General features: G+C 34.5%; 2 protein-coding genes across 5 annotated transcripts; one reads left to right on the top strand and one right to left on the bottom strand.

Annotated features, from left to right (window-relative positions):
• Positions 1 to 1,232: 1,232 nt before the first annotated feature.
• Positions 1,233 to 17,687, top strand: LOC128181471 (uncharacterized). 3 transcript variants are annotated; one of them, XM_052849873.1, is made up of 32 exons: positions 1,233 to 1,375; positions 2,956 to 3,227; positions 3,782 to 3,829; positions 4,241 to 4,301; positions 4,532 to 4,568; positions 4,742 to 4,800; positions 5,059 to 5,171; positions 5,429 to 5,624; positions 5,828 to 5,908; positions 6,025 to 6,188; positions 6,349 to 6,460; positions 6,649 to 6,801; positions 7,108 to 7,213; positions 7,515 to 7,615; positions 8,415 to 8,501; positions 8,973 to 9,046; positions 9,459 to 9,543; positions 9,837 to 9,925; positions 10,249 to 10,354; positions 10,734 to 10,919; positions 11,330 to 12,502; positions 13,545 to 13,643; positions 13,841 to 13,984; positions 14,197 to 14,305; positions 14,395 to 14,498; positions 14,811 to 14,996; positions 15,100 to 15,180; positions 15,284 to 15,349; positions 15,451 to 15,531; positions 15,656 to 15,815; positions 16,153 to 16,269; positions 16,393 to 17,687. In XM_052849873.1, the coding sequence occupies exons 2-32, from the start codon at positions 3,097 to 3,099 to the stop codon at positions 17,343 to 17,345; spliced, it is 5,262 nt and encodes a 1,753-aa protein (XP_052705833.1). In that variant the 5' UTR covers positions 1,233 to 1,375; positions 2,956 to 3,096; the 3' UTR covers positions 17,346 to 17,687. The 3 variants fall into 3 exon arrangements, with proteins under 3 accessions (XP_052705833.1, XP_052705832.1, XP_052705834.1); XM_052849872.1 differs by having other exon boundaries at positions 1,238 to 1,375; positions 2,944 to 3,227; XM_052849874.1 differs by lacking the exon at positions 1,233 to 1,375 and adding an exon at positions 2,655 to 2,828 and having other exon boundaries at positions 2,944 to 3,227.
• A 753-nt stretch (positions 17,688 to 18,440) lies between these two features.
• Positions 18,441 to 27,026, bottom strand: LOC128181807 (glycerol-3-phosphate acyltransferase 1, mitochondrial-like). Of its 2 annotated transcripts, none has more exons than XM_052850348.1 (22): positions 26,915 to 27,026; positions 25,016 to 25,314; positions 24,574 to 24,687; positions 24,247 to 24,311; positions 23,831 to 23,938; positions 23,685 to 23,725; positions 23,500 to 23,590; positions 23,130 to 23,226; positions 22,814 to 22,950; positions 22,393 to 22,489; positions 22,165 to 22,294; positions 21,877 to 21,959; positions 21,608 to 21,721; positions 21,244 to 21,445; positions 20,945 to 21,015; positions 20,709 to 20,854; positions 20,265 to 20,526; positions 20,062 to 20,145; positions 19,819 to 19,932; positions 19,400 to 19,526; positions 19,237 to 19,305; positions 18,441 to 19,061 (listed from the first exon to the last, which is right to left on the bottom strand). In XM_052850348.1, the coding sequence occupies exons 2-22, from the start codon at positions 25,286 to 25,288 to the stop codon at positions 18,889 to 18,891; spliced, it is 2,598 nt and encodes an 865-aa protein (XP_052706308.1). In that variant the 5' UTR covers positions 25,289 to 25,314; positions 26,915 to 27,026; the 3' UTR covers positions 18,441 to 18,888. The 2 variants fall into 2 exon arrangements, with proteins under 2 accessions (XP_052706308.1, XP_052706309.1); XM_052850349.1 differs by lacking the exon at positions 26,915 to 27,026 and adding an exon at positions 26,508 to 26,770.
• Positions 27,027 to 27,115: the final 89 nt, after the last annotated feature.

Below are 27,115 nucleotides of genomic sequence, written 5' to 3'. Positions count from 1 at the left end.
CCCCCCCCCCCAGCATTTAGGATAAAAAGGAAAATCATAGTCAATTATTTCTTTTTTTAACTTTAGTCACATATGCAAAAACTATTATTTTTCGAAGTGAATTGATCTCTTCACTTAATGTTGTAATATGAAATGAAATTGGTACCAGTGATAATAAAAGGGAAGTAATTCGCAGTATCAAACAAGAAGAAGCCCCCCCCCCCTCCTCCCCCCCCCCCCCAAAAAAAAATCTCTACTATTAAACGGCAAAGAAAGCTTGAATCAATTGATTTGACTTCTTCTTTTTTTATTTCTGTGCTCGTCAAGACTTTCTGAGATATAATTCTGGACTAACCCCACTTTTTGAAATCGATGCAAAGTATCTACATGTACATGTATTATACTGGCAAAGTATGTCTGACACACGTAACCTTAGAACTATTTTGACAAGACCTTGGACTTTCAGTAGGACGAAGCAATCTATTCCTTGCGTCAAAACAAGTTTAAATGATGCGGTTTCAAACGAAATATGCATCGATTGTGTGGTCTTAGATCAAGCGCCAGAAAATCTTGTTGATTTCAAAAAGCCATGGCTGATTGGGTAGCAATGAAATAGACAGGCCTACGTCACATTGCTGTTTGAAACAACTACCAAAGTCCAAGCTCTTGTTAAAATGGTTCTAAATAAATGAAACTGTAGTTATCAATAATTCAATTATATTTCGAATTTGATTTAGAAGAAACACACGCTTTTAAGCTTTTACTTGCGGAGGGGTCGGAAGTTCGGAAGTGAGTCCAGGAAAATTATAGAAAAATAAGTTTTTGACCTCCCCCCAAATAATTTCTGCATTGGACCTCCCCCCCCCCCCCGTGCCGAAAAAAAATTTAATGTATCCACGCATGGATATTTAAATATTTCCTTTTGGCGTGGGGATAAAAAAAATTCAAGTGTGATCAAATGGAAATATAGAATCTTTTTATATAAATTGTAATATACGAGGGGAAAAAAACTTCAGAACGATTAATTACGAGATATAAACAGCCTTCTATCTCGAAATAAAAACGCTCATAAAATAGATATGAATGCTATCAAGATTTTTAATCTCGTTTCGTTAACTTACTGATGATCGCAATCAGACCGAGTTCCATACGAACTTAAAAAAAAAAATTCGTTTTGTTTTGTCAAGTACAAATATGAAATCTTAAATATGCAGGGATTTCCCATCGTTTTTCTGCCTTTTACTAATTTTTATAAAATATTAGTTCGTGGGAATTTTATTTATTTGCGTTCAAAAAGCTTTACAATAGTTTAAACAATTTTTTAAAATCAACATTTGTATTTTAGAATCTTAAGAATCATGTGATTGTTCAAAATGGCGGATTGTTTTTGTGAAAGGTAAGTGAACTGTATAGAATTTCGGTTTTTTCTTTGCCCTAGCTGAATGGCACTGAACGGAAACTATAATTGTCAATGTTTAACACTTTTTAATGAAGTGCCAATTGGTTTGAAACCCTCTAGATAAATCGTAAATCAAAGTTTAATTAAAGAATTAGAAAGGACAAAACAGGACGTTCGGTTGAAAAAATGAAACTCATGTTAATTCACCATTAATAAGTTTGCCATACAATTTGTTAACCTGAGGTCAGTTGCTATATATTCAAAACAACCAAACTTCAAAATATATTGATTAAAGAAGAAAAAAACATGCAGTGATGCATGTAGTGAATTCTATACAGTCGTTTGACAAGTTCCGAATAGGGTACAGATTTGGCGGTGCTGTAAATGTTCCTGGGTGTTATTTTTAGATCTGATTTATTGGCCTATATACACCATATCCCTGCTGATATTAATGCAATATTGCTGCATTTAATTTTTTTAAGATAAAATTTTATAAGTCAAATAGTTTTAAATTGTTTACAGATATGGAAAACCACTATGAATTCTTTTCAAAACAATTTTCTGACACATGTTTTAATTGAAATGAATGAAGATTACTGCAATTTACACTTTATAATCTGCAACGGATTAAAAAAAGAGCATAAATTGCTCCAACCCAGGTTATACTTGTATAACTTGGGTAGATATTGAGTTCATTCCTTATAATTTAATTTTCTGTAATTTGCTGTACAAATTGAATCTGTATTACTTTTAAAAATGATATTAATCTGTTCAAAATTCAAACGTAACGTCAAGGGGATTAGTACGTTTTTGACGTTCAACCTTTGGTGCATTGTAACTTGTCTTGTGACGTGCAAACCAGGTTATACAAATTGAACTAAATTTTTCTATCCAATCAAATGCGCGTTACAACCAGAATGAAATTATTTCATCATACAAAATTTTTAAAACAATTATTACCAAGTAGGTAACTATAAATAATTTATCAGTTCTTTTATCAATTCTTTACTGATAATAAAAATATCCTGAGAAAGCATTTTAGATTCATAAGTGAAATTACACATGCATTTAAGATATGCTTATAAATTGTGTCCTTTTAGACTCTATAAGTAAAAGGGTTTTGTTTATGTTAAGGTGATATGGGACACCTGATGATATTAGGTTAGATAAAGTTCATTATAAGCAAAATACTTTCACTGTTTTAAATTTTTAAAATTTTATATAATTTGATGTTTTAAAATTCTTTGGAAATGTAAAAGTTATTAAAACCCTAGCGTGATTCGAACTCATGACTTGCAGATACGTAGTTAACGGTCTGACCCATTGCTGTATGCTGTTAGTTAGGAAACGATATCGGAAAAGAAAAAGTTCATCACATTATGCTTGATTGCATTGTTTATATTGATCGGAAGTAAAATCACAGTATGGAGGTGTCCCATACCACCTACAGGTAACATACTAATATGGGTACCAGTACTTTTATATAATATGACCTACAAATCTGATGACAAAGTACTATGTGTATAGATAAAGCATGAAGATAATGTGATATGTTTATCCCTTAGGCCTTTGACCAGCTGAGGTAACAGCAGATAAAGGGAGATAACTGACATAATTTGAGACGGATCAGTTGATGACTTGCAGTATAGCTTTAAGGCTGAGTAAGAGATGAGGAGGCTGAATGGACAACAGAAAATGAAGACTGTTCTCACGTTGTGATGATTGTTCTCAAACCCAAGGTGATTCTGCGTCATGTGCAGGAGGGAGAGGAGATTTTCTGGATCAAGAGCGATTTGACATCTCTGGAAGGAGGAGCAGAGAGCAAGGACACAGCAACCACACTTGTCAGGTGAGGCTTATTTACTGTAGATTCCTTATTTTTGGCAAGTACTTAATTAAGCGGCCTCTCCGCTTTGTATCTAATCATGAGAATATAAAATCTCAAGCACCAAACTTTTGTTGTTGTAATTTGTTTTAGCCAACAACTGTCCAAAAAAAAGGGAGATTTTTGTAAATTTGCAAGTGGTGCATTTTGTAATTTGTGCAGATATAATTCATAGCGTTTAATTATGAATTCATAGTAGGCTTTCTTTTGAGTTTTCAGTAAGTTATATTATTGTACTGGATTTTGTTTTTGTTTTCTATTGTGAACTATTACCATATTTTTTGGGGCATATGCCAATATTTTTTTCTCTCCGATGCTTGAGCCTCGGCTTATCCACTGGGTAGGCTTATGGTAGGCTCAAAGTTGAAAAAATTAAATACTGGTAATTTATGTGGTGATGTGTTCAAATAGGAACTGCTGTTTAAAAATGTTTATTTTTGTATTCCATTGTAGATTATGTAGACTACTATAACTTTAGTTACGTTAATAATGTGATTTGTTGTTGGTTTTTTTCAAAGGAAAAGCCAGTTAGTGCGACAAATTCATCAGTACTTTGGAAGTTTGGAGTAAGTCGATTGTAATATTATTGTAATACATGTAATAGAAATAAAGATGGGAATTTAAGTTAATGTAAACATTGCATTACTTTATTCTTTATTCTAAAACTTCATTACAATATTTTTTTTTTGCAGAATTTATCATTGATATCTGACATATTTTTATAACATACATAAACAAGTTGATATGATGTTTAAATTGGGGGGAAAGTTACACTGATTTCAGGGTACTTCAGGGAAGTTAGAGTTATCTTCCGCTGCGGTAAAACAAAAATGTGTATTTGATTTAAGAACTTGTCCCACCAAGTCTCACTAGCCTGTTAAACCTCAGATTAGATTTGCTCTAGTTTTATGTATATTTAAACTGTATATTATTTCCTTATAATTGTTTTATAATGAAGCTGTGTTATGTTTTGACAGGCCGAGGAAATGCTGTTTAGCGTTGTCAGGATGTAAAACTTCATTTACTAATGTGAGATTGGTGAGTACACCAGTCGTCATAATGTACGGCATCAACTCCCATAAATGACAACGCATTGTCACACATACTGCATGTATTGTAAAATGATTCAATAACAGATTACCTTGTGGATCCAATGACAACCAGTTCAATGCATTTTAATCTTTAAAAAAAATTGATGTTTATTATATATTTTTTTGCTTATTTTCAGTTTTTGTTTTGTTTAATGCTTTGAAATTGCTTGGTTTTAGGTTAGAAATGATGGGAGAGATTCTGGAATTGAGGAAGGTTAGTTATTACAATTAAATACACTGTATTTTGGATTTTTATCTTTTATAATTAAAACTTTTTTGATAATACAATATGAAAGTTCTCATATTGTAATTCACTTTGAAATAGGAATTTATGTACTTTGACTGAATATGTACATGTATTAAAAGTGGTGATTTCTGCTGTTATAGGAGCCATGTTTAGGTCTCCTGCAGACGTGTCTGACACCATCCGAGATCTCACAGCCCAAGTGAGTAACTCGACTATAAGCATGATAAATTATTTCACATGACTCAGAAGAACCTGCACTGAGTCAGACCTTGAAGAAAAGATAATGTACTACCGTGCTTGTTAAAATATTCATCACCATCTTCATTAACTTCCTGACACTCCTGTGTAAACAGGAATTGCGAAGTAGTATGAACTTTCTAATTAAAGGATTTTTTTGTGCTTCCTTGTTTTGTACAGTGACTGTTGTATATATGTATAACTGTTTTTCTGTTTACAGGAGGAGAGGGTGTTTCGGAGAGCGTACCTCTGCGCCTCCTACCCCGTACTGTGTGCCCCTGAGCCCCCCTCCCCTCTCTCCCCCTCCCCAGTGGTTCCCCAAGGCAGTAAAAAGTAAGCCAGTCCCATCAGATGAATTAAAATACTCTTTACTTTAAACCCTTATAAAACTATACATACAAATGTTATTTATTGTGCATATATAAGTAAAGGATTCTGACTGCATCACTTCCAAATCCTTTCTTGTAAAATTAATAAATTTTCATATTAGTCTTGTAGGATAATTAGCTTTGGTAGGAAATAAGAACTTGGCCATGGAGAAAAAGGTTGAAGCTTTAAATGTTAACAAGGGAAAAAATACTGTTTTGTAGATTTCAGTTCAAAGGTCAACTGACCATTGCTCGACCCCCGACCCCGGACGACAGTGGTTTGGAAGATGACATGACAGTAGTTCCAGCCGACACATTGTTTGAACTTTTAAGGAGAACATTTCACTTGACGCAGGAGAAATTCCAACAGTTTGAGCATCAGATCTATAGGTACCATCAAAAGAAGGACCCCAGCAGGGTAAATACACCTATAGCAGTGGGTGGTGCAACCTTTATTATGTCACTCACTGACAAGATTTCTGTATCCTTTCCTTGTATCCAGTTAATTTTTGGTCAATCAATATGGATAGATGCATTAAGTTCTACTTTAATAGGTAAAGTTCTTGAAAATGAAACTATGAAAAGTGTTTTAAAATAAAATCTTGTTTGTTTCAATTTCAGATATTGGCAGAGGAGCTCGTTGGGCAGTTAGCTTTGTTGGAGAACAATGTCAATCCAAGCTACAATCCTGAATCATTTATGGTAATACTGAAGTACATAATTACAGTATAAACATGTGAAATCATCATAAAAAGACCATGGCAGACTATGGACCATGCCTTGACAATAGCTTGTATTGATTATTGATCCTGTTTCAGTCCCCCTCTGGCTATGATTCTTGGCAGAGGAAGGAATTCTCACACATCGCCAATTTGTTGAAGAAGTTTTGGCAAAGCGCCTTTCCTCCACTTGGTAATAACTATAAACAGAACCAGAGAGGCATTCTGGAGGATTATACCACACTACTGCACAAACTGCTCAGGTTAATCATACATACCCATTCTGATTCAAATATACATTTTCCTGACTTTACTACAATTTGTCTTTTAAAAAAAAGAAGTTTTTGGTTATTTTTGGGGGGCTTCATTAAAGACTTTGACAGCTATCAAAATTAAATGGTTTGAACTGTATTTGTATGACAGGTATGAATCTCCATACAGAGTGGAGGGAGAGTTACTTGCCCCTGGCTTGTCCTGTCTATTGTCATCAGCATCTGTCCGCTTATTGAAGGAATTTGGACTCAGATATGGCATTGTAAGAATTTGGTAGCAAAGGGAACATAAAGTTAGATCTAGATATTTTGTGTTTACTTGATGTGGAGCATAATAATGATATGTCTATAATTACATCACACTTTATTACAGTTCTGTTACACAACACTTTAGTTTCACACTATCACCACAAAAAAGGTTTTGACATGTTCCATCCCTATGTATTTGTAGAGGGAGCTGTACAGGAAGTTGGTTTACCTGCAATACCTGACAGGTAACTTTGTGCCATCTACCTGGTTTATTCAGCACACCTGTACCTCGTTATCATCAGTTCTGGACATGTTACCAAACTCAGGAGCCAGCCATGTTCTGCTCAAGACTGAGGTAGCTACAATGTACATGTGTATGAGGATTTGTATTACACATAGTAAATAATCTGTTTCATTTGGGTTAAACTCCACAAAGTAATATGGACCAATTGCAGTATTGTTTCATATTATGTGTACATAAATGGCAATAGATTTAATTAATGATATGTGTAAAGTTTTATGCATGTACATGTACTTGACTAGATGTAAAAACATACCACTATCTCATATAAATGTAAATGCCATTATGAAAGGTAAATATTTTATATATGTACCAGTAATAACCTCTACATAACTTTTATGACTGATTGAATACTTTCAGTATGATATTTTGGAGGAGAGTTTGAATGCACTGGAGAAGCTTTGTAAATCTAACTTATGTAAAATGAAGAGTTTGTTTCCCCAGAATCGCCCTTCAGATGGACTAGGTAATGAAAAATCATAAAGTGTTCATTATAAATCTTCCAAAGAACCAAAGTTAAAAAAATGTTTATCTTGTTTATGCTTCGTGTAATAGATTATCAGCCATTTACATGTAAATCTACATAAAAAGATTTTTTTCAAAGAAATAATGATACATGTTGTAATAGAACATGTAATACATGTACGGTAGATTACTTTCTATTGGTATGACACAATTTTATGTTAGCGGTACTTCATTTAAATCTTTATCAATGACAAAACTTACCATCACATTTACACAAAACAAATTTCGTCTCTTTTCAACAGATTCTCTGATTTACCTGGTCACTTTGACACAGAAAGGACTTCAGTATCTTGTCAGCAGGAAGAGTGAACGAGTGGAGAACATTCTGAAAACCTGTGTTCAGGTGTGTTACCTATAACCACAAAATCATCTGATTGTAATTACATATGTTCCACCTTGATAAACATGGAACTACACAATTAGTCATATTATGATACATACTATATAAATAGTGCCTGTTTGGGAGGGTAACAGTTGAAATTGACATTCCGAGAAAACCATTGTCAACCGACGCGAAGCTGAGATTGACAATGGTTTTCAAGGTGTGTCAATTTCAACTGTTACTTTCCAAAACAGGCACTATTTATTTTATTATACTGAATGTCTTATTTTTAGAGAATATTTTCCTGTTTTTGTGTAGAAATGATGTGAATTCTACGGCGAACTGTACTCACATAATTTACGCGCATGTTACAGTTCGTTGTGTTACCCGTTGCCAAGTGTGTTGCTAACACTGAGGGTAATAGAACGGATTATCAACTGTGTCTAAACCAATCAGATATCTGTATTTAACATGAAAATATTATAAAGTGTTATATCGTTTATTCGTCTTTTTATTCACGTCACAACCTTTGCAAAACAGGAGAAACTGTGTACCAATTTTTATTTTCATCAGTCATTTTTTGCAATTTAAAAAGTTTCTTATGCCGAACAAAACCAGATATAATTTCTGCTTATTGAATATTTTTGCGATTTAAAAATGATCGTGAAAAAAGCAAAAATTAGATCACTGGGAAATTACCATACATATATGGTATGTTGTACACACATTATGCATTAACTTATAGGTACATGTGTACATGTAGTTCTGTCTTCAAATAAGTGAGTCTTGTATTACAGTAATTGATGTCTGTTTGTTTCAGAGTATTTTCCCTGTGTGTTATGAGGAGCACAAGGTTGTAGCAATAAAGGACCTACACCAAAAAGACTCTGGACTCTCACCAACACTGGTTAGTGTTAATTTAGTGTACTTTTGTCAAATACATGTAAGTTTATATACACTTTGCCCTTACTTTATTTTCCTTTGAAAAAATAACAGGTTTCATTCATAATTCCATGAATGCAATTGCTTTAATAAAAAGTTATCAAGCCAAACAGAAGTAGTAAACAACATTTGTTTTAGTGATCATGAGAAGGGTACCGGTATTATGCACTAAAATTGTTTTACTTTCAAATACCTGCAGAGTACGGTAATTGTGATTCCTAATTCCAAAAAACATAACACTGTCAATTTCTGAATTATCTCTTCCCATGCACAATTAGACAAAAAAAATTTCAGGAATGTTTTTCCCTAAAAATCATCAGAATGAAATTTGCATTCTTCCACTCGTGACCCTGTTTTCATAACAAACTATTATCTCAATACAGTCACGGTTGTATGTAGTCAATGAAGCTTTATTCTGTAACTGTTGTGTTGTCAGATGAACAAGATGATCTGTAAGATACGGGATGAAGTTAAAGATTACAAGGACAACTATCAGTCAACCTTTGAGAAGTAAGTCAGTTATGGATGAACCATGAAATACATGTAGTTAAATCTACTTATCAATATTTAGGATCTTTAATATTCTTCATTCCTGTATTAATTTCATCTTTAAATATATGAAAGTTAGAGACATTTTTTGGCTATTTAAACCATATGTTTTATATATTGAATGGGATTAGACAGCAGGCACAGGTTATTTTAGCCCTCTCCCTACATCAAGGTTTAAAAGTTCAATATTGATTTAGTAAAATGAAATAAAAGTTAAATATTCCAAATGTAGAAATAATATTATGAAATTTTCAAAGTGAGGTGGCCTGGGTGTCATAACAACTATCTCTTTATGAATTTGAACATTTTTTTCCCATGGTCCAATCGAGTTTGAAATAATGAAGTTTGACTGTATATTTATATGCACTGACAGGTACTTTGACATTACTGTGATGGCTGCCGAGAGTTTGTACAATCTTTTGATGAAGGATGTGGCCACAGTCTGCCAAAGCCAGCCTGTAAGTTCCACACTGTTACAGTTGAAATAACTGTTTTTACTGGGATTTCATTAATGTTTTGCGGATTTCTTTTCTTAGTCTAATCAACACAAACTTTTCTTAATTTCCAAAAAAAAAAAATTTTGGAAAAGAATTCTAAATTGGAAGGCTGCATATGGAATAGTGTATTTCTTTAGCATGTTCCAAAAAAAAAGTCTCATGGATTATTTACGCAGGAATCTATGCTTTTAAATTGCTTCAATTCTTGGTCTTCATTTTTTGAATTTCTTCGCTTTTATTATTTGAATATCCAGAAAACCTCCTACATAGACAAGTGTATGCTGGGACTAGCATACAGATTGAGTCAGCTAGACCAGGCGTGGGGGTCATACATCCCAGAGGAGTAAGTTCATCTACATGTGAATAATGATGGTATAGTATAGTTCATGTATAGTATAACAGGTACTGGTATTCCGTTCTTAAATTAGAAGACGATTTTGATGATGTCGTGAAGTTTCAGGTGCTTATCATATACCGGGTATGTGACCGGTTTCTATATTAATAATTAGATACTAGCTCTCCCTGAAGTTGAATTGCAAAACGTGCAGATGACATCAAAATGTAAAAAAAAAATCAGGAAAAAGTAATTGTTAAGACATTGTTTCCATATAGATCTCAGATGCCTTATACTGGTAATGTAATGTGTTAAAATTTTTTGTTTCTCAGACTTCAGACTTGGAGGAATTGGTTTGAAACAGAGCAGTTGTACTGGGCTGAACTGCTGAAGGACAAGTTGATCAGGCTCATACAGGAGGGGATATCTAAAGACAAGGTAACACCCAGCGATTTTCAAAGATAGGTTACTTGATGAATTTAGATATCTAATTACAAAATATGTGTTTAACAATTGCATCTTGATGATCAGACCATATACCATTGTGTTAATCTACATTGCAATCTTTTGTTGTGGTCAATATATTTTTTTTATCTCCATAATTTTATTGTTTGAAATACACTTTAATTCCAACCCCAATTTTATTTAATTGTGCATTTGATAAATATGATGAACAATTGTGTTAGTTTGTTTTCCAGCTCAACACATGCAGTGACATATAGACATATTTCGGAATTTTGTCTGTAGACTTTGTACTAGCAAAACAAAAACCAAAAACAAAAATGTATGTATCATGAAGAGACATTTTACTTTTCAGTTTGAAGGGTTTATAGTGGAGGACATCCACAGCATCATTGAGACCCCGGTCAGCTCCCTGTTGGGGGACAGGATCCGGTCCTTGTCCAGTAAGTCCATCACTCCCTCCATCAACAGTGCCTTCAGTGGAATGTCCTCTCTCCACTCGACGCCGCTCCACAGCAACTTCACAAGGATCCACAGACAGGTGGGACATTGTTTTCCAAGTTGCCTCTGTATGGTAAAACTTATTTTATGTATTCAAGAAAATTACCGGTAGATAGTTTCGTAGGGTTTGTGAGAACTTCATTGTCACAGATATTTTTTTTACCCCAAATGAGCTCTTATGTTATTGCACAAAAATTAATTGCCACTAAGGAGGTTTTTTTGTATATTACAGATTAATAGTTGTATCATAAAAATTGGTTTGCAGTATTTTTAAATTTTGAACAATCAATTCCTGTCTGTATATTTTTGATATCTTGATACACATGTATGTGAATCTGGTAAATGTGTATTAACAATCAATTTAAAAAAGAAAAAGCAGTTGGAGGGAGGAGGGGGGAACATTAAAACATTATATTTTAATTCCATTTATTTTGAATAAAAATCTTTTAGAATTCCACAGAGAAGAAGCCTATACCAGGTCATCTAGTTGGAAACCATGTTGGAAATTCTCCCGGTCCCTGGTATGGAAAGCTGCACATCTCTTCCTCAGCACCTGGCCCACTCAAGGACACGCAGTCTCTCTGTGAATTCTCTGAGGAGGATGAGGGTGAAGATGGGGTCATGACCTTTTCTAACCTTCGACACAGTTCCTCAGTGCCAGAAATGTTGAGTAAGAGTTATGACCATCATCTTGATGTAATACGAACAAAGACCAAAGTTCCAGATATGCTAGGAAATTTAAACGGAGATAACTTTGGGAAGGAACTCGCAACAGATAGTTCAATTAATAGTGTTCAGCAACAAGTTCCTCTGTCAAACAAGGAAGACCTTAGGGAAAGCTTACAGAAAAGTCAATCTGATTCGGAGCAAGAGGATGAAATAGTTGCAATAAATGAAAATAATACCAAAGTGACTTCTGAACAATGTTCTACAAGAGGTAAACAAGATAGCTGTGATAAAAGTGAAGATGAAACTCCAAAACAAATTGATCCTCACCAGCAACTCTTGAACGAAAATGCCATGACGGTGGATCGTAATGGCCCTGAGGGGAGGGCGGATGGGGACCAGGATTCTCTGGCTGGGGAATTCACCCAATCATTTGGGGAGGAGGACCGAGTGGAAAGGGAGTCACTGTCCAGTGTACAGGACTCTCCAGTTCAGAACTTTGATTTCCCACCTGTGTCAGAGGTGGTCACTCTAGACAGTGAAAAACTGACAGAAACGAATGCTGTTCCTCCAACAGAGACAGTTCATGCAGGCACAAATGACACAGAGGAGGCCTGTAATGATTCGTCCTCTACCAGAGGCAGCAGGGAAGCCGGTTCTTCCTCTGGGATGGAGCTGTCGTCTCCGGAGAACCAGACTTCCTCTTCGGATGTTCCCTCCTCCCTGGCCTCTGTGAGGTCCGCCTACATCCCGGTGTCTAGTTCCCTGTTTGATGTGTTGGTGCTACTACAGAGGACTGTAGGGTTTGGTAAGACTTTGTGTCAGGCATTCTATAAATCTGGATACAGTCACAGAACGGCAGACCTAGAGAGTTCTTTCTCCTCCTCCTCAACAACAGCTGGCAGCTACTTCGGAGGTGAAACGACAAGGAAGAAGCTGTACATCAAATTTCATGAGGTATGATTTTTGTGCCAGTAAGATTTATATCCATGAATCTGTTCCTGAACCTTGATAACATTAATTTAATATGGTTTGCATTATACACAATTTAAAAAAAAAGGATTTAATATTCTTTTCAAGTCAAATGCCGGTAATAAATCAGTAAAAATGTCCTGCCTTTTTTAAAAGAATTATGATAATTGATAAAGACTATTTTTATGTAACATCTTGCTCAAAATTGAAATTGATAAACAGTATTTTTAAAGGGGCATGGTCACGATTTTGGTCAAAAATTATTTTTTTGATTTTAATGTGTACTATGCTTTAGTAAGACATTTTTAATAGGCAACCAAAATCTGAGTGTCATTTGATGAGTTATAAGCGAGTTACAGAGCTTACAATTCTTCGCTATGTAAACAAAGCGTTTGTTTACATTTCGAATGTTGAAGTGAAAATTCCAGTTTTAGACCTAAAATAAATGTGTAAATCATTAGGAACTGTTTATTTATGCTTTAAATGAATAATAAGATAGACAAACCAGCTTTAAACAGATTTTTTGCTGGTATATTCATGCGCGGATCCAGAAAATTTTTCCAGGGGGGGTCCGAAGGATAATTGTGTTTGCCAGGGGGGGTCCGAGGCATATTTTCGCGATAATTTTACTATGTAAATTTAATAAATTTTCATTTTCCAGGGGGGGTCGGGACCCCCCGACCCCCCCTCTAGATTCGCGCATGATATTGAACGTATGTTAACAAAAACAGGGCACGAGCCTTGTTTACATGACGAAGAATTGTGAGTCCTGTATCTTGCTTAAACTCGATGACTGGCACCCGAATTTCATTTGATCATTAGAAATGCATTTCTAAAGCATTACAAATCATAAAAACAGAAAAATAAAATTTGACCAAAATCGTGACCATGCCCCTTTAAATGCATCTGAAATGTGTATCACTATGCTTGTTTATACATGTTTCCTAAGGTTTATCAAAACAAAATCTAAAACACAAAAAAAAAACCCAGAAGATAACCTGACAGTGTGTATATTTTTTCCTTCAAGGTGGTTTGCAGTACTCTGACTATCTATGCTGACAATATTTTGTGTTTGGATCTCTGTGGGACAACGCGCAGTGAAGGCCTGAGGCTGGTGGGGGCAAAGGTCAGTGGGTAACATTACAATGTCATGGCAGATTCATGACAAAGAAAAGGTTTTACACTCTTGTACGAACCTTTTCCATAGAATTTTATCTTATTTAAGAGATCAGTAAACCTAAACATTTCTATCTACAATGGACCTAACATCAATTTTGAGTGAAAATAAAATTGCAGGTAAATTTTGACTTCTGATTTTAATAGATGGTTAATCATCTTCACCACTGTAAACAATCTCAGAAGATCTGGGGATGTAGACATCAGATTCTTGGAATAAACAACTGCTTTCAGTACGTCAATAAACAGGCGGACATGTTGTGTGATCGATACGAACCAGTGTCTCAAGCGGTAAGTGGAAAAAGAGAGAGAGAGAGAGAGAGAATATCAAAATTTCATTATTTTATGGAGAAGGAATGACATTATTGCATAAATGGATAAATATTCGACTCTTCTTAAGAGCTGAAAATATCTAATTATTGGTTGTGCATTTACAATGTAGTTTTCAATTATTTGAAATTTCCATAATGATGTCAAATATATATATTTTCTGTTTCTTGTAGATGTGTATCAGAATGAACATTGTATCCTCTCTCATGTCATACAGCGACATTTTCTTCAAGAAATTGGCCACCGCCTTTAATTATGAATGGAGCCATGTTTCTCCTGCAGGTACATTACACATATATATTTTCAAAAATTTTATTGGATTCTAATTTTTTTGAAGCTGTTCCTTTAACCTGATTTTTTGATTTACGTAGAATTTTATGGACTCAATAATGGTGGAAGTCCAAGTTCCATGGAGTCATGCAGAAGTCATTTGAAGATCATTCTAAGGTCCTTGGCCCGACTTCTAGCATACAGGGTATTACTCTTTATCTGTACTTAATGTAAAAATGCTTAACTGTTTAGATATATAAAACACTTTTAAAATACCCATCTTTGAAGTTTCTAAAATAGATTTGGACAATGAATGCTATTTTGACCTTTGTTTTGCCTTTGGGAAATATGATAATTCATTACCACAAAATGACAATAATTTGAATATTTAACATTGTTGATATTTCAACTAAGGCAGCCCATATTATCGTTAAACAGTATTAACTGGTATATGAATATAAACTGGATACAGCCAATTAAATTGCTTGATACAAATGGAATTTGATTTGTATTTCAGCTGAATTTGTTTGCGTACGATGCGATGATGATATTTCTGAGCCTGAGAGACTCGCGGCGGTCGGTAGCGGCCAGTCTGGCCCCTCTTTCCGAGTTTCTTGGCTCTTACATTGATCTCCTCAACCAGTGGCTCTATCGAGACAACTTCCACGTAGTCATGGAAAATTTGTGGATTTTTATAGTTCAGGTACATTAATAACAAAGACATCAGAAAAAACTTGTCTCTGTACAAGTAAGTACCAGTATTTGACTAAGACTAAGAACTTCATTTTTTTTCTTTTTTATTTTAGAACTTTGAGAAAGAGATCATTAAATTGGCTCAGAATGAAAACTCCCTAGAGGCAGCTAAACAATTAGTACAGGCTTTTACAGTAAGTGATTGAATATTCGTGGTCCTAGGATTTTGAACAAATTTTTAATTTCAATTGTCATATATAATTTATAATATGGTACCTATAACTTTCTGTCTTTCAGACTTTGCTGAAGTTGATGTCCAACAAGGATGCTGGCATTCAGAGAGGTCACCTACTTTCCCAAGCTGTGAGTGTCCATTTTCTTTCATTTTGATACTATGTGTATCAATGATGACTCTTGTTTGTGATGTTAATTGTAATACAATTCATATTTCCTTTACGTTGTAGGAGTCTGTTATGTTCAAGCTACAGATTTATACAACAGCCAGCAATCAGCTGATCCAGCTGTATGAGAAACTTATGGAGCATGTATGTACCACATTTATTCATATAAATCTTAGCTCAAAGATAGACATTTTAAAATATGTACGTAAAGCAGAATAATATTTTATGGATTTAATAAAAAGTCATGTACCTTATTTTCCTATTTCAGTACTATGGATCAGACACTGTTAGTATTTGCACCCTTGATGGGACGGTCAAAACCATTCTTCACAAGATACGGGATGACCTGCTGGTGTACAGGAAATGCTTCAGTGGATCCCACCTCATCACTTGGATAATGAAACACCCGGAACTCTTCTATCAGTTTGGTAAAGTCGTGTCTACTTGCCTGGCTTCTCTAGTTTTCTTATGCGGTATTGTATGTCAAAGAAAGGTGTAGACATTAAATAAAGGTATTTGGGTTCCATAACCAGAGTGAGTTAATACACCGCTAACCAATTTTCAAACTTGAGATCCTTTATTTTTTCATTTTGGAGAGATATGAAACTTGACTAGTGACTAAGTGTCTCTGAAATTGTTAAAAAAAAATAAATTAAGGAACTTTTGAAAATAAAATCCAGCAGCCCAAATGATAGAAAGTATTACCGGTATATTCAAAACTACATGTGTAGATACATAACTTATGGTGACACAATTTTCTTATAGATCCAGAATTAGAGAATACAGAAAACAGCAGGGAGAGGAGGTGGACAGCTATATCGATCGCTGAGACCCTACTGAGGAGTGGAGTGATTGTTGATTTGGATGCTGAGGAGGAACCAGGTATGTCATGATTGTTTCAAAATATATGCACAGCATTACAAATTACAACAACACAGTATTGGTATTACTTTTGGCTGCATACTTTATTATGAAATATCATGAGCACTGCTCTTTTTGCTGCAGAATTTGAGGAAGAAGATGATGAAATAATAGCTTTTCCCGAGATCAGCATTGCTGGAGAACATGGGGCATCTTATTCCTATGATGGGAACTACTCCTGTAACAATACTCCGCGAGCCACACCTGTCCCTCACGGAAAGGATACCCCCCGTCCTATGGTACCAGAGGAAAGCCAGAGACCCCTGTCCCCAAAGAAAAGATCCCTTCATCAGAGTCTTCATGCACATTTTAGAGGTACCCCTGTTCTACAGCACAGACAGAGGTCACATGACCCACATCTTGTTGATGGGCCACATCATGGTATATTGAGACAGGTGGACTTGGATGCATCGGGAGAACACCACCAACAGCCAATCACACCCTTGCAACATCAGAGTCTGAGGACACAGGTCCTCACCACTCCCATCAGACAGACTCAGTCCTGCAGAGTCCAGAGGAGCCACAGTGCTCAAGCTCAACTTGGTGAAAAGGAAGAGCAAAAGGAGTCATGTCTTCAGAAAAAAGATGGAGATATGCCTAATAGTGGGAAAGATCGACAATCAAATTTAGGTGATTCTGTGGATAAAGACACACCAGGTTCATCTTTCAAAGTGGAGAATCTTCCAGTGAATGCTCATTTAGATTATGCTCCTGGATGGAATCTTTCATTCTGTGCAACACCAAACCTACATGGAAGTGTGTTGGATAGTTCCTTTCAAGAAAGTGAATTTCAGTTTGAGGACAGTCGCAGGAAGTTCTATCGTATCGCTAGCTTTGCCGATAGCCTCCCTCAGAACAGATCTCCTTGTTCAGAGGAGCTCAGCAGTTTAGTGGAAAAGTGCTTTGAGATAAAGATCATTCCTGAATTTGTGTTCCGTATTTTATTGAGTAGGAAAAACTTTGACGACGTGGCCAGAAACTATTTAGCCAGTCATCCAGAGGGAAAGCATGGTGACTTTGTTTGTGAAATCAGTTAATCTATATTATCCCAAAAAAATATTTCACGTCTTTCATTTTCTTTCCTGAATGTTCTATAACAAGAATATTATGTTGTTCAGACAGTACATGTACATGTATGTTTCTAGCGTTTGCAATTCTTGAGTGCTTTGTTAGCCCATATACAGAAATACTGATATATTTGAAAATACCAGTGACAAGCTTTATACATGGCAGTGTGTTCTTTAATTATCATATCATGATGTAATTACATTTGTTTTTGTTATTGGTTTACATATTCATCATCATTATCAGCTGTGATAAAGTAGAATTTGACATTCCTCATTTGTTTTTTCTGTGTACATGTAAAAATATTTTTTGTGTATTAATAAATATTAAATCAAGTTTGCCTGTTTGGTTATTTCTGCTATCTCTAATTGTAAATTGATGTTGGAGTGAATTCCTTTATAGACGACAACTAGCTGGAGTACATCACTGGGGACTACAAGGAGAATATTGGCCAGTACTTCTGTGGTTTCATTAATATTCAAGGGTATCAATTTTCGTGGATAAAGTGAAAATCACAGTTTCAAGGATATGTAAATTCCTTGCCAATGACCCTATCAATACAAAATGTTAATAGATATTGCACTTCAATGAACATTAACTTTCGTTAAAATCAACTTAACAATGAAATCCACGAAAATTGGTATTCAACGAATATTGATGAAACCACAGTATCTGCCAAGGTCTTGCCTGTTTGAATAAGACAAAGGATTAGGTTCCATAAACCCTAAATCTCACTCTTGATATCTGTTGCATTTGCCACTGTACATTAAATTTTGTATGCAATAATGAGACTTCACGGTTAACAAACATTACTGTAAAAGTAATCTTGTCAAAGTTTTATGGCCCCATTTGCAGGTTTTCTATGACCCGGTACACTGTAGTTCTGTTTTTTTTTGTAGCTTGGAATAAAACTTTCTCTTAATCATACTTATAATTGTGTGTAACTTTAATACTGTATACTAGCACTGGGACAGGCAGATTAACCCAAGTCTGGCAATACTGCTACTAGTTACTAGTATCATGCTATGCCTCATGATGAATTTGAGAGACTACGCAAACACTTTTTGATTTAAGTTCACAATTTTAATATAAACAAAATAACATGTAATATTGTAATTACATTATTACATTATCACAGAGAGAGAGAGAGATCATTTCCCTCCAATACACAAAAATAAATGAAACATTATATTACAACCATCTTCCATTGACATTCACAGCAGTTATTCGTATGAAATTGTGATTTGATAAATGATAACTCAGTATTGGTTTCAGGGAAGGGGGGTTTCGGAGACATTTTCAAGTAGGATGAATTTATGGAATCACTGACTTGGAAACCAGTTAAGTAATAAAATATATAAACATACAAAAAACCTCAAGGGACTTCCTTACAAACATCAAATATATTACACAGATAAAACAGGTGTATATACATGAACTATGACACAGCAGGTCAAAAATCATCAGTGAACATCTCTAATTTCATGACCACTACCAAACAACCATCCACTGCGCTCAACCTTTTAGAACCTCCAATAGTTCTATATATTTGATCAGCTTTTCTTTCACTTCAAAATGGTCGTGTAGTTCTACCATTCTAAGGTTCCCTACACAGTATATGTCAATAATTTTTAAGTCACTGAACGACTTGAGGGCATTTTTCAACGAATCCAGCACAACACTTTCCTCTGAAAAAAAAATAAAATCATATTTCCAATTATCTATAATTGTACAAATAATTTTAGCATCAAATCAAATTCAAGGAAATTGCAGGGAAATGTTTACATGTACTTGTCTACTTTCTCTAGTAAATGTTTTGTTTTGCTTGCTACTGTGAGAATTTACGAAATCAGAAAGTCTTACCACTGGAAGCTAAATTATCATAAACCCTCTTCTTGGCTTCTATGTGAATGTTATGAAGGAAATCGCTTTCTGTTGAAAGAAGATAAATAGATCAAAAACTTGCTATGCATTTTTTACATAAATCTTTCACACATCTGATCCATCATTGTACTGTAGTACTTACCAAGGAGCTGTGAGTGTAGGCCCCTGTGTATCTGACAGGCAGTGACGTAGTAAGACTCGAGGAACGGTGCCAGCACCTGATGGAAGAACCTCAGCTTCTCCACACAGTCAGGACGATCCATGTTTACCTACAACAGTTCACACTACCATGAATGCACTGTTACACGTAACTGAAAACCACATTAAAATCAGGATTTATAAATAACCAGTTTCTGTAATTTTAATAAGGCTCTAGTATATAGTCTATATTTAATTCTTTTCCATAAATTGGTCCAGTGGAATATAAAAACTTATCAAATGACCAGTAAAAATTTTGTAATTTGAAAGACAGTAAAAAATTATCTTTAGCTCTGGAATAGCACATTATCACAGATGCTGGTTCTGATTCATGTGAAAGAGAGATAAGTTGTGATTAGACACCTGACAAGTCTGTTGGAACACCAAGTCATCCTCATCCTCTTCATCCCTCCACTCCATGTTGGCTGACAGTCGCTGTGCCCATCCTTTCTCATATGTACTGTACTGGTCCTCACACTATTAAAAACAAATATTTTAAGAAAATGTAGTTTAGTACTTACATGTAATAATATGCAAACACTTAAAGTTTCAGTCAGTGTGTAAATGTGAATGAATGAACAATGAAAATAGACTTGGTACACTTACAAGGGTCTCCTTTACTTGTATGATTTCCATGCATATCATCTGATCAAGTTCTTCGGCAAGGACCTCTTCTAATTGCTTGCATGGCTAAAAACATAATACAAGAGACTACAGGTGATTTTCTAAAGGTATTCAAATAAGAATTTTCCCTCTGCATTTGTAATGAGTTGTATGATTTATAAATAGATGCAAGATGGATGACTTACCGAAACAAATATAAACTCGTACTGGAGCAGTTGACAGATTTCTACTGCAGTGGCAAGGATTTCTTCTCTCGTCGCTGAGCAGGTCACATGACCAGGTGTGTTGTCAAGTGACACATCACAACAAGAGATGACAGCACAAGATATCACGCTTTCCAGTACAAAGGGGGAGAGTACTGCATTACTGTAGTAACTCAGCTCCACGATGGCAGCCAGTTCTTTATTTGGCTTGTAGAACACAGCAGGGGGACTAGATTCTGTTGTTCTGAAATAGCAATACATATGGCAGATATTTAGTGGCAAATTTGGACTTTTCTTATTCCAACTAACAAAGAAGCCTATCATACTTGCCCAAAATTAGCAGCAGATTTACATTCTTCATATATAACTCAGTTTGCATATTTTCTGCAAGTTAATACACTTGCAATAACACCCTTTCTTACAGACCTGGTGACTAGGTTTTTTCCCAGAAGGAGGCTGGCATAGTGGATGACCTCCTCTGGTTCTCCTGTAAATCCCACATCTCTCTGGCGCACCTTCAGCTCCGATATCAACCAATCCATATCCTCTGCTAGCTGGCTCTTCTCTACTCCCTGCATACAAAACCAGTCAGTTTTTAAATCAAATGCAATTTTTTTATTACAGTTAAGTACAGTTTCCATATAAACTTAATTTTACACTACCTGTCTGTACTTCTTCAGCAAGAGGAATGCCAGGAGGTTTGTGCTCATCAATGCTGTACTTTGTGTACCCGCTGGAAAATAATTTTAATGCACAATTTAAACAATGTGAATGTTTATCACAAACAAATTTTCCCCAAACATTTCAATTAAAACAATTAAGTTCACAAATTATTTTGTGTTATACACCTTATAAATCAAAATAGTAAGAAAATATCAACTTTTTTAAACATGTTGAGAGATACACTTTCAAATTGCATGATAAATCATAATAAATGCATATGAAACTTTTCTTAACTTACTGTAAGTAATGTGTTCTGCCAGACTTTTGACAAGCTGTCTGTTTTCCTCTCCAACATCTGTCCCATACAGAGAGGACATACTTCCATGACGCCAGATAACAGGTGGGGTAGATGGGTCAGAATCCGGCGATAGCTCACCGTCAGAGTTGGGTTCACTTCCTTGAACACTTGATTGGCTAGACTGAGTATTTTGCAGGTACTCCTGAGGTAGAATTTAGAAAATTTAGAAAATATACATGTAGTAAATAAAATGTTGCATGTGTGTTTTGCATGCAGTCATATGGAAAAAGAAATTGTCAATGAAAGTTCTGATAGAAGAAAAAATTCCTCCTAAATTTTATAGATTAACTCCATAAACACTTACCTTGAGTGAAAACGGTTGACAGAAGTCTACTCTGACACAGCCATACTGTGTTCTGCAAACTTTAAGTAGTGCTTTAATGGCTCCAATGAACGTCTCAGGTTTCTTTGGCAGTCCCTATTAAATGAGGTTAATCATTAATACATAGTAAATTTAAACTTTACGGAACATATTTCATGCAGATTATGCATTTCCGGTAATTAAAAATAGCACTATCTCAAAGAAATTATACAAATGTTGACACTTTAAATTTACCATGATTATAAACTTACCAGTTGCTCTGTGCTAAAATTTCCATCCATCAACTTCTCATAATTAATACCAATTGGAACGATGTATACATCTTCAACATGCCCTAAGAAAAAGGTAAATTGTATGTCAGAAAACATAATTTACAAAACATTTCAAAATTTTCAATCAATATTATAAATGTACATTGTACATGTAGATATGACTCAAAATCTTAAAGAACAATTGTTTTCAAATGAAAGTACATGACATTGTACAAAGATACCATAAGTTAAGAAACTAGTATAAATACTATAATAATCTTTCCGTACCACTGCACAGAGTTTCTTTAATAACTGACAAAAGGCCAGCTTTAGGAGACAAAGATTTTCCCGATCTGCTCCGACCTCCCTCCAAAAAAAATTCCATGCTTTGTCCATTCCTGAGCAATTCCTCAATGTACTGTAAAAATAATGAAAAGAGTTTCAAACCAAATATTGAATACATACATATAATTGTTTGTGTTTTCACACATGTACATATCAAGAGTGAAGACTCACAATATGTAGGATAGATCTATAAACCATGTCCTTCTTCCCGTTTCTTTTGTCTAGCTTCCTTCGAATGAAGAATCCTCCTAAACTCTTCATGATTGGCCTAGAAAAACAAAACCATTCACGGTTCATTATGTACTTGCTAACATACAAATCAATCTATCTAATGAGATCCAAGTAATTTTTGGTAAAAATGTACAGTGCTCACTAGAAACAATAATTAATGGAAAGCAGCAAATAACTATTTTAAACAAACCACTCATAAATGGACGAAATGCATATTGATTTCAGAAAATGCATGTAAATACATGTACTTTCAAGAAGATTCCCTTTTTAAGGAGGTAAAACAACTGAAAACCTTTTTAAAAATACATCTACACACAAAGATAAAATACAGATTTACAATTCTTTAAATTATTCCCTTTACCCAAAAACTGGAATGTTGAGGTTGATGCCGGCTGCCACATAAGGGGTCTTGATCTTGTAATGCCAAAAAATGAACGTCATCAGGACATAGTCCAAGTGACTGCGGTGAAGAGGTAGATAGATCATAGGGAGGCCTCTCTGTGAATAAATCATAATAATATAAAGAAATACACAGTATAAAGTTTGTACAATTAAAGTATACATATGAATAATGGAAGCAACCTAATTACATAGCAATATTACATTTGATTACTGGTACTATCAAATTATATCTGAAAAAGATGTTGATTATTACATTGTAATGAAATGCATCTTACCTCAGATGCTCTTTTGATGACATCTATTTGACCTTTGTGAACTAGTATTGCACGTAAAAGGTTTGGAAATATCTTTGTCAGTATCCATGCGACAAAGCTAAAACAAACAAAACTTACTAAGTATTTGAATTATAACAATATTAGAATTACGATGGATTAAATAAAATGATTAAAATTTGAGTGAATTTCATGGGTATCATTTACAAATTCATATCCTCAATAAAATTATGAAAAAACAGCCTTTCGTCATTATTTATAAAACCATTTCAAAAAATTTTTACATCACTATAAACTAGCAAATAACTAAAGACAATCCACAAAAATTTGCCTCCACAAATTTAAGCAGAGAAGAAAAGTTTGAGAGCCTTACCCTGTTAATCTCCCTGTCATGGTAGATTTCATGACTTCCACAATTCTCTTGGCTCTCTTCTCAGCACTGACTGATTTGCTTTTGGTATCATCTATATAAATAAACAAAAAATCAGATTTTAAAATGACATAAAATGGCACAATTAAAGCACGAAATATTCATAACAGTCTTTGTCATGTTTTTACCTTTAGACTCGGCATCTTCCTGAGCAATGGCTTCACAAACTCTACGATAATGAAAAAATAAATAAATAAAAGTTGTATATTTTTGCTTCAACCAACAGTATATGGAAATAGTGCTTGTATCAATGATCAAAAACACTGTTTCTTGCCTTGGGTGATGCAGCACTGATGGACTGACATCTGGATACACATGATTCGTCCGTTTCCTCACAGCATACACGATGTTGGCGAAGTACTTCTCCTTCCAGTTCCTTCCCCTACACAAAGTACATGATTGTTCAAAAATACATAAATGAAACATAAAAATATTGCTTCATACATGTACATACATTTTGTGTATGTTCTCTTCAGCAATAGCATATTCAAGAAACAGTAATGTTTCTCAGCTACATTGTACTGTATCATAATGTTCAAATATGTTAAAATTTATAGAAAATATATTTTTCAATAGACAATAGTCAAATTTTAAATATCCTTGTTATTTTTTTTAATTTCATAGCTATGTATATATTCATATCCAATAATTGCATTAATCAATGAAACAGATTAGAATATAAAGATGTACCTTATTTCTAAATCTAAAACATTTCTAAAGCCCAATTTGACAGCCTCTTGGGTACTAAAGTCCACCTGTAACATAAAATACATACAGGTATAAATATTATTGGTCATTCATTATCTAAGTCAAAAAGCAAATAATATTGATAATTCATATCTAGGTTAAAAAGTATACATGAATTGGTAATTAAAAAATATTAATCATTCATTTGTAGGTTAAAGAGCATACCTTTGTACAATAAACCCTGATAATTCATATCTATGTTAAAAATCATATTTACTTTTGTATAAAAATAAACCCACACTAAATGATATACTTTATTTGGACTCTAACCTGACTAACGGGCATACAGGAGCAGCCTTTTCCCATGTACGGCCGCGTCACCATCAGACTCTCTGGTGTGATCATAGGCTTACTCTTAAACTCAGCTATCACATTGGAAGTCATCTACATAAATCAATAATATTTAACATATAATGAAACATTTAAATCAATGTTAAAAACAAAATCAACTATTTGTATACAATAGCATTTCAAGGTCTTATTGCTTAGAATACCATATAACTGGATTTCTTCTCTGGGGTGTTAGTTTTTGCTAAATTTGAAGAGATAATTTTAAGTAGAAAAAATTTGATCACATTATATGGAGAGCCATTTATTCAAAAATTGCAAAATACATGTATATATAGATCTATTTTAGAATTTGGACATGCAGGAAAAGCAGTTATACAGTGCATCACTTTGGATTTGTGATCTGGGTACAAAAAACACCTACCTCCTCCAATGGTATTGCTGCTGGCCTCTTGCTCCTCTGCTTGGCTCGTCTGTGAGCCATGGGACGTACACTGTCCCCATACCTCTCCCTCCACTTGGCCCTGCCATCTTGTGTTATTTTGTCTGCCAACTGTCCAACCTGGTCCCATTTAATCTGATTCTCTCCCCCCAGGCCTGAATCCCCACCCCCATCCCTGGGACCCCGATTCTCCCATTTGGTGAACACAGCCTGCATATTTGGGGTCAGGGGATCAGTTGCTTTCTGTGTTGCCATGGCGTAGACAGTTCCTTAATTCCTTCCTTAAAAAGAAAATATGTATTCAAAGGACATATTCATACCACTATTTCTAACAGATTATTTATAAAATAATTACTTCATACCACATTGCTAGCTGCTATATTTCTTATTGAAAATGAAAACCTTCTTACAGTTACAATTGTTGATCAATTTCCTTGATCTTTTGTTTTTAAAAGATTTTTTTTAATACATACCGGTACTTGTATGATGATGTCTAAATCAAGCCACATAAGAAGCACAAGTGCAGCGCATTTGGTTTAAAATGTGGCTTTAGTATCAATGTTCAATTAGTGTTGATGCCAAACTATTTATCTTTCATTATCTATTATGAATATTTCTATCTCAAGGTGAACCAGCTTGATAACCTTCTCCATAACTGATACAGATACCTTGAAGCCAATATCCAGCACACAAATAAACAAACATATCCTACATATATATATTTCATGTGCATCTACTCTAAAGTTTTTTTCATGGATTTAACAAGCAATTAAAAATCAGTACCTGAGAGATAAAAAGGTTCTTCCTCTTATTCTGAAAACATTTTCCTAGAGTAATATTCCTGATCACTAGTTATAAGCCTCAGGTGTGACAACTACACATAATCTATTAACAACCCCATCTAACACTCTGTAATCTATATGAAATGACATTATCTGTGGGTAGTGCGTGTCTGGGGAGTTGGTTGAAATTCATACAATGATCACAATCAATATTCAAGAACATGATTTACCAGTAGTATAAAGGATTGAAGCAATGATCAGAGACATAAATTTATAACAATATTAATGTCATTTATGTCTCTGCAATGATGCACACTATTTTATACAATTGGATGAAATTCATAATTTATTTAGTGAAAACCAACTTAATTTGAAGCCATGAAATTTGACCAGCTTATCATAATATTATAGTAACTGTTAAGTTACTTTTCAACATCAATTCTTCTTGATAAAAAAATGACACACTGCCCCTAAACCATGCATATTGGGAGAAGTTCAAAACTATAGCAAGCTACTATATGTAAAATAAACACATGGTCATGAAATAATATTACAACTGTTGGAGATATAGCCTATGCTAGCCACGCTACATACTCAAGATCATGATGTAATTATTTCATCACATTGCCAATCACATAGTTCATTCTACAGTGTTCTATAGATACTTAATCTAAGCAAAGTTTTTTTCTTACCGGCAATTTCATAAGTTTCAACGTCTGTATAATATCTCTTCTATTTTTATCTTGTTTACCCCAAAAAAACAATTAAGCTGTCCTTCACCTCTTTCAGGCAAGGGTCTACGACCTGTATGCCTGCCCTCATGGACAGATCATGGCCATTGCGATAATGATTGTTTGACTTAAAGTCTCAATGTCGTTTAAATAACAGCTATGTACTATAGTATAAGTGCTAGATGATGCAATCTCAAGGCTGATCAGCTGTTGTGAACTGTATGAGTAAAACGTGCATCGAGAAAATTCGACCAAATGCATGACATTGCTGACCTCGCCTTAAAGCAATCTGCAGTTATTTTAAACACAACATTTTCAACACAAATTACAATGAAGAATTTAAAAAAAAACCCAAAAATAAAACCAACCTTAACATCAACCATCCATTGTTGTCGCTTTCCCAGACTCTTTAGAAAACCGGTGCGTTCCAGTTGATGTTTACAGTCGTCTGTCAATCAACACGTGCTCAAAAAATTAATTCGTACCAAGTTTGAGGTTATGACGGATTCTTTCAAGGATCAAGTGAAAAGATACATGTAGTTTGATATGAATATTTATCGAGGAATATT

The sequence above is a fragment of the Crassostrea angulata genome, chromosome 4 (assembly GCF_025612915.1).
Source record: "Crassostrea angulata isolate pt1a10 chromosome 4, ASM2561291v2, whole genome shotgun sequence".
Taxonomy (NCBI): domain Eukaryota; kingdom Metazoa; phylum Mollusca; class Bivalvia; order Ostreida; family Ostreidae; genus Magallana; species Magallana angulata.
This window is presented reverse-complemented; position numbering and strand designations above follow the sequence as displayed.

Excerpts from the sequence above, each read along its gene's own strand:
- LOC128181471 (XM_052849873.1), top strand. The coding sequence starts at position 3,097 with ATGATTGTTCTCAAACCCAAGGTGATTCTGCGTCATGTGCAGGAGGGA. Across the intron at positions 6,189-6,348 it reads CTACTGCACAAACTGCTCAG|GTATGAATCTCCATACAGAG; the intron begins GTTAATCATACA and ends TTTGTATGACAG. Across the intron at positions 15,350-15,450 it reads GTCACCTACTTTCCCAAGCT|GAGTCTGTTATGTTCAAGCT; the intron begins GTGAGTGTCCAT and ends TTTACGTTGTAG.
- LOC128181807 (XM_052850348.1), bottom strand. The coding sequence starts at position 25,288 with ATGGCAACACAGAAAGCAACTGATCCCCTGACCCCAAATATGCAGGCT. Across the intron at positions 23,726-23,830 it reads TCAGTGCTGCATCACCCAAG|AGTTTGTGAAGCCATTGCTC; the intron begins GCAAGAAACAGT and ends TCATTATCGTAG. Across the intron at positions 21,960-22,164 it reads TAAAGAAACTCTGTGCAGTG|GGCATGTTGAAGATGTATAC; the intron begins GTACGGAAAGAT and ends CCTTTTTCTTAG.